This window comes from Lipotes vexillifer, unplaced genomic scaffold (assembly GCF_000442215.2).
Source record: "Lipotes vexillifer unplaced genomic scaffold, Lipotes_vexillifer_v1.1 scaffold2049, whole genome shotgun sequence".
Taxonomy (NCBI): domain Eukaryota; kingdom Metazoa; phylum Chordata; class Mammalia; order Artiodactyla; family Lipotidae; genus Lipotes; species Lipotes vexillifer.
This window is the reverse complement of record NW_006778494.1, coordinates 44,797-55,876: the sequence shown is the minus strand read 5'-3', so window position 1 is coordinate 55,876 and position 11,080 is coordinate 44,797. Positions and strand designations below refer to the sequence as shown.

The window sequence follows — 11,080 nt, the reverse complement described above, 5'->3', positions numbered from 1 at the left end:
AGGACAGCGCCACCCTGGGGATTCTCCTTCATCCTCCGCTGCAGACATCAGCTCCGTTGTTCTGTTTGGGGCCTGCATCGAGGGGGTCGTCCTTCGGGACAAGTAAGTAAGGGGATCAGGGAGGATCCTGTTCTGGGGGGCCGGGTTCTGGGAAACAGGCCTGGCAGCGTAGTTGAAACCTGGGCAAGGGGCCTTGTGGGAGGGAGGCCACAGGGCTTGCCTGTCAACTCACTTTCTTATAATTCACCTTTCTCTTGTTACTCCAACTCAAGAAGCATGAGTGGTGTCTGATTTCCTTTACGATAATGATACTTTCTTCTCCTTTTTCTTTAAAATCTACTAATTCATTTACTATTTCCTGGATGTCTATGTGTTAGCTACTGTCCAGGGTTCTGGGGGCAGGGATAAATTACAAAGATAAACAGCTAATGATTTTTGTTCTGAAGGAGCTCTTTGGAGCAGGTCACCATACTTGTCGACAGACTTGAAATGCAGAGCAGTAGGGGATGGCGATAAAGCAAAGCCTGGGGGTTATGGAGGCTGCGATCCAGTCCCAGAGGGTCGGGGAAGAGGAGATGCTGTGGAAGTGCCTTATACACGCTTTCTCATCTCTCCTTCCCACTTTACGTGCTGAGTGGTAGAGACTACCTAGGCGAGTAGGAGGGGGAAGGGCACTCCAGGCAGTGGGAACAGCATGGCCAAAGTAGAGGGGACCAAGAGCCGTGTGTGTGCACGCGCGCGTGTAGGGGTACCAGTGGCTGTAAGCATTCACGGCTTCTGGAGCACACACCTCTGGAGGGTGTGTGCATACACAGCCAGCGGGGTGAAACAGGAGGTCCTGTCACAGAAGTCAGTTTCCGAGGCGCCATTCTGGCTTCCAGGAAGTGGGGACATGAGGCTGGAGACCTAGGCTAGGGCCAGTCCTAGAGGCCTGGGTTTTGGCACCAGGAAACTGGAGCTTTATTTTATAAAAAATGGGGGAAACCCTGAAGGATTTTAAGTAGGGAGGTGACCTGGCCAAATGGGCAATTTGCATATATTACACCTATTAGCTTTTAGGGCAACTTAACCTCCATTTATCTCATTTCATTTCATCGTAGACCTCCCACAAGATCGCAAGGGATTCGGCAGGTCATTCAGGATAATCTTTCATCTGCCTCTTGAAGTCCTTTAGCAGTGGTCTATATGAGTGTACCTTTGCTTGCACACTGAAGGGACAGGGCTCTCTCTACCTACTGAGGCAGCATCTTCCATTTGAAGACAGTGTCATTGCTAGAAAATGCTTTTCTTGATCCTCACACCACATACCATCACTACACGATGAGGCCAGAATGCCCATTTTTCAGATGGAGACACTGAGGTTCTAATAGTTTGAGATATCTGCCAGGATGACACAGTTGACCTCGTACTAGAATCACTATTGGGGGGAGGGGCGAGATAAGGGTAGGGGATCAAAAGGTAGAAACTACCATGTACAAAATAAATAAGCTACAAGGATATATTGTCCAGCACATGGAATGTAGCAAATATTTTATACTAACTATAAGTGGAGTACAACTTTAAAAAATTGTGAACCACCGTGTTGTACACCTGAAACTTAAATAATCTTGAATATCAACTACACCTCAATAAAAAAAAAATAGTGTCACTCTTAGTACCACGTAGCAGGCACTGCGCCAAGTGTTTTACATATGTTATCTCCTTGTTCCTCCCAGCGATTGTATGAGAGAGGTTTATGACGGTCCTCACTTTACAGCTGAAGAAACTGAGGCACAGAGAGGTTGAATGTCTTGCCCAAGGTCACACAGACAGAAAGTGCCCAGGTCATCAGGGGCTTCGTCTGTCCCCTCCTCCCCTGCACAGCCTATAGCCTCATAGTGGACATACAGTTGGTCCCGCAGTTTGTGTGGGAGACCTTGGAAATCCAGGTGGCGGTGCTCACCCAGCATCTCTTGTCCCTTTGTTGCTTCATTCCAGGTTTGGCGAAGCTGTGGACGGCAACCTGGTGGTGGGCACCCTGGCCTGGCCGTCCCCCTGGGTTATTGTCATCGGGTCTTTCTTCTCCACCTGCGGGGCGGGGCTGCAGAGCCTCACGGGGGCTCCACGCCTGCTGCAGGCCATCTCCCGCGATGGCATAGTGCCCTTCCTGCAGGTCAGCGGCAGGGGCAGGGTGTGGGGACAGCAGTCCACCCCCTACACCAGCCAGCCAGGCCCCTGCCCAGGGCGGCCACCCAGGGAGCAGGGGCCATGGCAAGCCTTGACCTGCTTTCTGGGCCTGCCGCTCTGCGCCGCCACTAAGCAGAACGGGTGTGCCCTCGGGCCCAGCATCAGGGTTGTCCGCGCTTAGGGGACAACTGAATGGTCCTCCTTTGGCCTCGTGGTTGGGCGGGGACTCAGGGAGGCAGCCAAAGGGCGAGTAAGAGGAGGGTGCTCTCTGTCGTACTTAAAAAAAAAAAAGATGTATGGTGAACTCAGTCATGGCTGCTTGCTGGCCCCCTGCAGCTCCTCCTCCATGTGTCCCCTCCTTTTCCCCTTCAGGGATCGTTTGAACTGCACTGCACTGGGGTACCAATGTCAGAGTGGGCAAGATACAGCAAAAACCTGGTATCCCCTTGGGTACATTTAAAGGATGAGAAATACAGCATCCTCTCCCTGCCTCTGCCGTACTGGTCTCCAAGACTGGAAGAGAGAGACAAGAAGTCCTTAAGGTCTCAGGCCCCTGTGATGGTTGCTCTGTCCTCAGGTTTTCGGCCACGGCAAAGCCAACGGAGAGCCAACGTGGGCCTTGCTTCTCACCGCCTGCATCTGCGAGATTGGCATCCTCATTGCATCCCTGGACGAGGTCGCCCCCATCCTCTCTATGTGCGTGCTGGCCTCTTGCCCTCCCCATCAGCTCTGGGGGTCTCTCTGCCTGGATCCTTCAGCTGTGATCCTGGACAGCCCACCCAAACACTTTAACAACCCCACTGTTGTAGAAACCTGTCCTCTGTTATACGGAGATTCATCCCCACATGCATCAGGGCATGTTGTAAGGGGATTTGGCCTTTGAACCTCTTCCTAAGCCCCAGAACATGACTCGGCCACCTCCCCAGTTTCTTTCTCCCTTTCCTTTCTCTCCCTGTGCTGTCTCTGTCTCCCCCTGCATCTCTGTCTCTCCTGGGACCTTTCTGTGTTCTAGGTTCTTTCTGATGTGCTACATGTTTGTGAACCTGGCCTGTGCGGTCCAGACGCTGCTGAGGACGCCCAACTGGCGGCCACGCTTTCGCTATTACCACTGGTGGGTGCCCGTTCCCCCTCCCTGCCCCGGAGGACCGTCCTCTCATCTCCCTCTCACCCCAGCCCAGCCCCTCCAGGTCTAAGGATCCCAAACTCCACTTTTCACAACTAGCATGAGAAAAGTCCTGGAGAAGGTCTCCTTATAATCACAAGTAATAACATAACACTGTATAAACAGTCTCAGCTAGAATCCCTCTCCTGTCAATAGTGTGCAACGCCTCCCAGTCTTGACAAGGAAACCTCAGTTTCCTCAGCTGTGAAATGGGACAATAACTGCACCTACCTCCTAGGCCCTTGTAAGCGTTACACTGCTTGGTGCACGGAAGATGCTCCTTACGTGCGGCTGGACTTCTGATCGTTTTCCTTGATGGCTCTTTATCTTCACAATAGGCCTGTGGGGCAGACAGGGCAGGAATGATCATGCCCAATAGGGAAAGGTGGCCTAAGGCCACCCAGCAAGACTACGGCACACCTGGCCCAGAGCCCAGGCTGCCTGCCCCCATCTCAGTGCTACTGCTGTGCCAGTCACCTCTTCCCTGGGCTCACATTCCTCCTGGGAGATCTTGCCTCCAACTTTCCCCAGACACTCCTGCCTCAGAACCTCCCTGGCAGGGCGGTCTGGCAGGGTCTAAGGCACTGGGACAGGGCAGTGTGGTGACTTAGGAGTTGGGTGGGGCAAGGGGAGGTGCCCTGTCTGTGGCTGCTCATTCCTCCAGAAGGCCCCATGTCCCCGTGGTGCTCATGGAGATGATGGTGTGATTTCCCCTAGACCTGGCTGTAGCCTCCCAGGTCTTGCCCATGCCCCGCCCCATCTAACTCTTGCTGTCTGAGCCCGGGCACCAGTGACAGCCCCACCGGGGCTCAGAGGCCGGCTCTCCCTCCCCCTGTCCAGGACACTCTCGTTCCTGGGCATGAGCCTCTGCCTGGCCCTCATGTTCATCTGCTCCTGGTATTATGCCTTGGTGGCCATGCTCATTGCTGGGCTCATCTACAAGTATATCGAGTACCGTGGGTAAGCATGGGGAAGTGGGGAGGGCTGGGCGAGACTGAGGGTTGGGAGGAGGTGAGGAGGGGAGAGAGAGGGGTGATGAGTGCTCGGGGGTGGGGCGGCCGGGGGGATGAGGCAGGAAGTGGGAGAAGGTGGCACTAGAGTGGAGGGCAAAGGGTGATGGGGTGGGATGGGGAGAGACGGAACAGGAGCAGAGGGAGGGGCTGAAGCTTTGAGAAATGGAGGTGGCAGGAGCGACCTCCTTTCTGAGCCTGAGATAGACGGCTCTGCGCTGGGGTGGCCACTTCAGGGTGGACGGCTCTCCCTGACTCTCCTTGGCTTTCTGCCTCTTGCGATCCCCCTTCCCGGCCCCAGGGCGGAGAAGGAGTGGGGCGATGGCATCCGAGGCCTGTCTCTCAGTGCGGCTCGCTACGCCCTGTTACGCCTAGAGGAGGGGCCCCCGCACACCAAGAACTGGAGGTCAGTGGTGGAGGCACAAGCGTGAGGGCTCAGCGGCGGGGGAGGCAGGGAGCAGGGCCCAACCCACCCCGCTTGCTTTGTTTTGGGGTTGCTGAGTGGTGTTCAGCCTTGTCTGAACCCTTCCCACCTACAACACCGAGGCTGAGCTGAGTTCCAGACATTTGTTCTCCGAAACCCCACCCGCCAGGCCAGTCTCCTGACCATCTATCCATCCATCCATTCATTCCATCATGCGATAGAAAAAATATACGAACGCGTGATCTATGCCCTGCCCCCTTCCTGTCTCTGGGGATGTAGTGAGCTCACAGTTCCGTGGACAAGGCATGAGCACAGACAGGTAAACGTAGTATCATGTAGCATTTGCTCTGGGAGAGGTGAATCATCCACCTTGAGAGTTATAGGGCCTCTTAGAAATCTCTAGATGAATAACAATCTCCATTTTATTCACGTGACAGTCAGGGCCTAGAGAGGGTCTCAGGGGTCATGGAAGGCAGAACTGGACCCAGAATCTTCACCTCCTGCCTCTCAGCCCAGGGTGCTTTTTTAAAAAAATATTTATTTATTTATTTTTGGCTGTGTTGGGTCTTCGTTTCTGCGCGAGGGCTTTCCCTAGTTGCGGCGAGCGGGGGCCACTCTTCATCGCGGTGCGCGGGCCTCTCACTGTCGCGGCCTCTCTTGCTGCGGAGCACAGGCTCCAGACGCACAGGCTCAGTAACTGTGGCGCACGGGCCCAGTTGCTCTGCGGCATGTGGGATCTTCCCAGACCAGGGCTCGAACCCGTGTCCCCTGCATTGGCAGGCGGACTCTCAACCACTGCGCCACCAGGGAAGCCCCCCAGGCTGCTTTCTAACTGATTGCTCTGCAAGGCCAATCCTTCCTTCTCCCTCAGGTTCGTTTTGCTAAGTGTAAGGCCTGGAACCCTGAACTATGCCTATAGGACATCGTTGGCTTATCCTTGCTGATGTCTACGAAACTGGGCTTCCAGGGACCCGGGCTTTGCATAATTTGTCTGTGAATCCTCAAATGCTTAGCACAGGGTCTAGCCCAGAGTAGGTGTTTAGAGAATGCTATTAAATTGATGGTGGCTGGCTGGCTGCAGTGGCTAAATGAATAAAGAAATGAACAGATAAATCAATGGGTAGATGGCTAAATGTGTATATGTATGGGAGGGTGGTTGGGTGAATAGGTGAATGTGTGAATAGATGGCGGTAGAAGGATGTGTAGGTAAATTAACATGGATATGAGTGGATAACTGAAGGATAAAATGGGTGGGGGGGGTGGATGGAAACATGGGTGAGTGAGGTAGATGGATAGATGTGTGGGAGATGGCTGGATGGCTTGATACTCAAGGAAATGGATGGATGGATGTGTAGGTGGATGGGTGGGTGGTGGGTATACACCCATGGGTGGACAGGAGTATGTGGGTGGACAGGAGTATGGAGGTCGGGTGGTTAGTGAACTCACCAGCGTATGGCGTACGGGTGTATGAGTTTATGGCGGTTGGGTAGGTGGTGGATGGATCATGTGACCTCGCACCCTTTTCAGGCCACAGCTGCTGGTGCTGGTGCGCGTGGACCAAGACCAGAACGTGGCACATCCACAGCTGCTCTCGCTGACCTCCCAGCTCAAGGCAGGGAAGGGCCTGACCATTGTGGGCTCTGTCCTTGAGGGCACCTTTCTGGACAACCATCCCCAGGCCCAGCGGGCGGAGGAGGTAAGTAGAGGCCCTGGTGGGGAGGGCAGAAGGATGCAGCACTCAGGAAGACAGTCCTTGCTCCTTTCCACTTTCCCTGCTACCACCTTTGCCATCAGCTGGGGCTCAGGCTTTTCTGTCCTCTTCCTTAGAAGAGGAGTCCAAGGGCTCAGCAAGTGAGTTCCTTAGAATCCAACTCGCAGAACCAAAGACGATCAGAGCCGGAAGTGCCCATTTTATGGATAAGGAAACTGAGGCTTAGAGAAGTCAGGTCATTTGTTTAAGGACAGAAAACAGAGACTCACATTAAAACTGCTAGACCCCCTACTCCACCTGCCGAAGCATAAATCTTTTAAAGCGTTTTCACATAGGTGGACTCTTTTGGTCCCCACACCAAGTGGAGTCGGCAGGGTGAATACCCCTGTTTGGCCCAGGGAGAAACAGAGGCCCAGAGACGGAAAGCAGATTGCTGGAAGTCACAAATGTGGCTGGAAGCATAGTCAGGATTTGAACCCGGGTCCCTGACTCTGGGTCCCCTGCTCTTGTTCCGATCCCCTGGTCCATGTCCACAGAGCAGTGTACACAGCCGGTGTGGGCTGGGGCAGCTGGGCTCTGCATTAAGCGTCATTAACAGATGTCTGGTGGGTGACAGAGGAAGTGGGTTCTGTCTGTGATTCAGGTCTCTCTCCCCTCGGGGCCATGGCTAGAAGTGGAGCGAGGAAAGGGGGCCTAAGGGAGGTGAGATGAGATGGGGAGGGGCACCCCTAATGGCTTGCGACAGTTGCCGTTTCTGCCTCACTGGGCCGTTCACACTGATCTGTCAGGGCCCAGGGCTGGAGGCCTCCACTGGTCCGTTTAATTCCACATGCAGTGGCTGCAAATGTGCTGTATACCAGGCACCAGGCTAGGCCCCGGGGGACGTGGAGAGGTAGATGACCAAATCTCAGCCCTCACCTCCCCCCCCGACAGGCTGGTGGGGAAGATAGAACACACACAGAAGGCTCTCAAACCCGTCTGAGGTTAGAGTGAATAACTGCAGAGCAACAGAATGTGTTGAGTGTTTAGGATCTCTCAGGCTGTAATATACTAAGCTCTACTCACATCATGGTATATGTCATCCACCCTCTTCCTGGACGAGGTAGCTGTCACGATGCCCATTTGACTGATGAGAAATCTGAGGCTCATAGAGGGAAGTGATTTGCCCAACATTGCTCTGCAGTTATTCTTAATTTTTTTTTTGTGGTATGTGGGCCTCTCACTGTTGTGGCCTCTCCCGTTGTGGAGCAATAGGCTCCGGACGCGCAGGCTCAGCGGCCATGGCTCACGGGCCCAGCCGCTCCGCGGCATGTGGGATCTTCCCGGACCGGGGCACAAACCCGTGTCCCCTGCATCGGCAGGCGGACTCTCAACCACTGCGCCACCAGGGAAGCCCCGCTCTGCAGTTATTAACTCTAACGTAGCACCTGTCAACCTCAGGTGGGCTTGAGAGCCTTCTGTGTATGTTCTATCTTCCCCACCAGCCTGTGACCAGCTTGAGGGCTGGGGTTTGGTCTTGTGCCTCTCCATCTCCCCTGGGGCCTGGCCCGGTGCACAGTGCATTCTCAGCCACTGCATGCTGAATTAAACAGGCGGGGGCAGAGATAGAAATAGGAGCCCTCTCTTTTTTCTTCTCTCTCTCTTTCTTTTTTATTTTTGGCTGCGTTGGGTCTTCGTTGCTGTGCGCGGGCTTTCTCTGGTTGCGGCGAGCGGGGGCTACTCTTTGTTGCGGTGGCCTCTCTTGTTGCGGAGCGCGGGCTCTAGGCGCACGGGCTTCAGTAATTGTGGCTCGAGGGCTCCAGAGCGCAGGCTCAGTAGTTGTGGCGCACGGGCTTCGTTGCTCCGCGGCACGTGGGATCTTCCCGGACCAGGGCTCGAACCCGTGTCCCCTGCATTGGCAGGCGGATTCTTAACCGCTGCGCCACCAGGGAAGCCCAGGAGCCCTTTCTGTTTGACATCAGCGGCTTGGTTAAGAGTGTGAAGGATGGAGTCAGACCCCTGGACTTGAACCTCTACACTAACATCCATTATCTGTATGGCCTGAAGCAAGTCTTAATTTCTCTGAGCCTCAATTTCCTTACTTATAAAGTGAGAGTAATAAGAACACTTCCCTTGTTGTGCAGATTGAATGTGCGTTTTAAACGCTTACTGTCATGCTGACTTTTAAAAACTGTTAAAAACCAACTTGTCTGGCTATGCAGAGGGGCCCAGTTTCATCGTGGTTTGGGCGGATGGGTGGTGTCTGAGGAAGGTGATGGTTGAGTTGGGCCAGGCAGGGTGTCATGGACAACGGGGGTCGGCCGGGGAGGGGCCCTGGGTGGTGGGTGAGAGCTTGCAGGGGGACTGTGTGAGCAGCGGCAGGGCGCTGGGAAGCGTGGTGTCCTAACATGGAGAGCGCTGACTGAGCAGCGAGGAACGGGGGGGGCCATAGGTGATGGGGTGCCAGAGGCCGAATGCTCAGAGCTGAGCTTCAGGAATGGGGGGCTGATGGCGGGGAGAGATGGGGGCTAGGGAGGCTGCAAGGGGCTGGGCAGGGCTAGGGAGGCCTGAGGCTGGTCCTTTTCTGAGCCCTCCCCTCCCCGCAGTCCATCCGGCGCCTGATGGAGGCAGAGAAGGTGAAGGGCTTCTGCCAGGTAGTGATCTCCTCTAACCTGCGAGACGGCGTGTCCCACCTGATTCAGTCCGGGGGCCTCGGGGGGCTGCAGCACAACACCGTGCTCGTTGGCTGGCCCCGAAACTGGCGGCAGAAGGAAGCTCATCAGACGTGGAGGAACTTCATTGGTAAAGCTGTGTGGGCTCGGGGTGGTAGAGGGCTGGGCGTGGGGGGGGGGGTCCTTCTTTGGGCCTGGGGACCATTTCCCAGGCGTAACAGGTATGGAGTCGGCATATGCAGGTGATGGCGTTCAAAGCCTCCCATGTGCCAGGCACTGTGCGGGGAGCCCGGGGACTCAGGTGTGGAGGAGGTAGCCTTGGCTCCGGCAGGGTTCACAACCCTGGGAGGAAGACAGTGCAGGGAGTGGGAAGAGCTACAGCTTTGAAGTCGCGGAGGCCCGGGTCTACATCTCCCCTCTGGCCCTTCCTCGCTGTGTGACTGTTGACAGGTGCCTCACCCTCTCTGAGCATCAGATGCCTTGGTAGTAGTGGGTACTAAGTAATACAATAACTAACACTTACAGACTGTGTTCTGTGTGCCAGACAAGTGGAGGCTTTCTCTCATTCTCTTAGCAGGCCTGTGAGGGCTAGGCATTGCTGTCTCCATTTTATTGGTGTGAAACTGAGGCACGGAGAGAGTAAGGTGACGCAGCTGGTAAACCCTGAGGCGGCTTTACCGGTAGATCCTAGTTAGAAGGTGGTTGGGAGGATTAAGTGAGCCCTGCATGGTCGAGTTCTTAATCAGAAAGGGCAGGTGTTGTTATCACCACTTGAACGGTGGGGAAACGGAGGCCCAGAGAGACTTCCCCAAATTCAAACAAGCGATGAGGCCCAGGTAGGTGGGGTTTTTCTGACTCCTCAGCCCAAGGCCAAAGCGGGATGGGGTGGGGGTGGGGTGCTGGGTGCCAGAAGGGGACCAGGGTCACTGGCCATCTCTTTGGTCTCCTCCAGAGCTGGTCCGGGAAACCACGGCCGGTCACCTGGCTCTGCTGGTCACCAAGAACGTGTCCATGTTTCCCGGTAACCCGGAGCGCTTCTCGGAGGGCAGCATCGACGTCTGGTGGATTGTGCACGACGGGGGCATGCTCATGCTGCTGCCCTTCCTGCTGCGGCACCACAAGGTGCGCATGCGTGTGCGTGAGTGAGCGTCCGCGCGTTTGTGTGCTCGTGCCCACATCCATGGGCGGGGTTTCTGGGCTCCGGAAGGGGCCAGCCTCCATGTGAGCTCCTGGGAAAGGGCTCCGTTCCCCTCCTGAATTCTGAGGTGCTGGGAACGGAAGGTGTCTCCCCTTGCAGATGTCCTTGAATTATAAAGGAGAGCAATGTTTAACTCAAGCAAGTGATGCTTTAATGAGGGGACCCTCATCTATGCAGAGGCGTTTTTCAAAACTGTTTTTTTTTTTTTTTTTTTTTTGCGGTACGCGGGCCTCTCAATGTTGTGGCCTCTCCCGTTGCGGAGCACAGGCTCCGGACGCGCAGGCCCAGCGGCCACGGCTCACGGGCCCAGCCGCTCCGCGGCATGTGGGATCTTCCCGGACCGGGGCACGAACCCGTGTGTCCCCTGCATCGGCAGGCGGACCCTCAACCACTGCGCCACCAGGGAAGCCCCGCAGAGGCGTTTTTGAAGGGAGTGGCCGCTGAGATAGAGGATTGGGGGGCTGCATGTATGTGTGGGAAGGTGCGTGGGAAGGGTGAGGGACAGGGTCCTGTCTACGTTCTGGCCCTGGGTCTCCGCACTGCATCTGGACTGGACCTTTCTGGGTCCCCTTCACCCCTCCAGGTTTGGCGGAAGTGCAAGATGCGAATCTTCACTGTGGCCCAGATGGACGACAATAGCATCCAGATGAAGAAGGATTTGACCACATTTCTGTACCATTTACGTATCACCGCGGAGGTCGAAGTGGTGGAGATGGTGAGTCCCCAGGAGCCACCTCTGACGTTTTGGAATCCCTTCT

At 55.4% G+C, this 11,080-nt stretch overlaps 1 protein-coding gene across 1 annotated transcript in view; it reads left to right on the top strand.

Moving 5' to 3' along the window:
* SLC12A5 (solute carrier family 12 member 5) overlaps positions 1 to 11,080 on the top strand; it is a 31,610-nt gene that overhangs the window by 14,578 nt on the left and 5,952 nt on the right. The window contains 10 exon segments of the mRNA XM_007451628.1: positions 45 to 102; positions 1,978 to 2,152; positions 2,744 to 2,862; positions 3,179 to 3,277; positions 4,169 to 4,288; positions 4,640 to 4,744; positions 6,290 to 6,458; positions 9,059 to 9,254; positions 10,077 to 10,246; positions 10,906 to 11,037. Coding sequence (XP_007451690.1) covers positions 45 to 102; positions 1,978 to 2,152; positions 2,744 to 2,862; positions 3,179 to 3,277; positions 4,169 to 4,288; positions 4,640 to 4,744; positions 6,290 to 6,458; positions 9,059 to 9,254; positions 10,077 to 10,246; positions 10,906 to 11,037 — 1,343 coding nt within the window.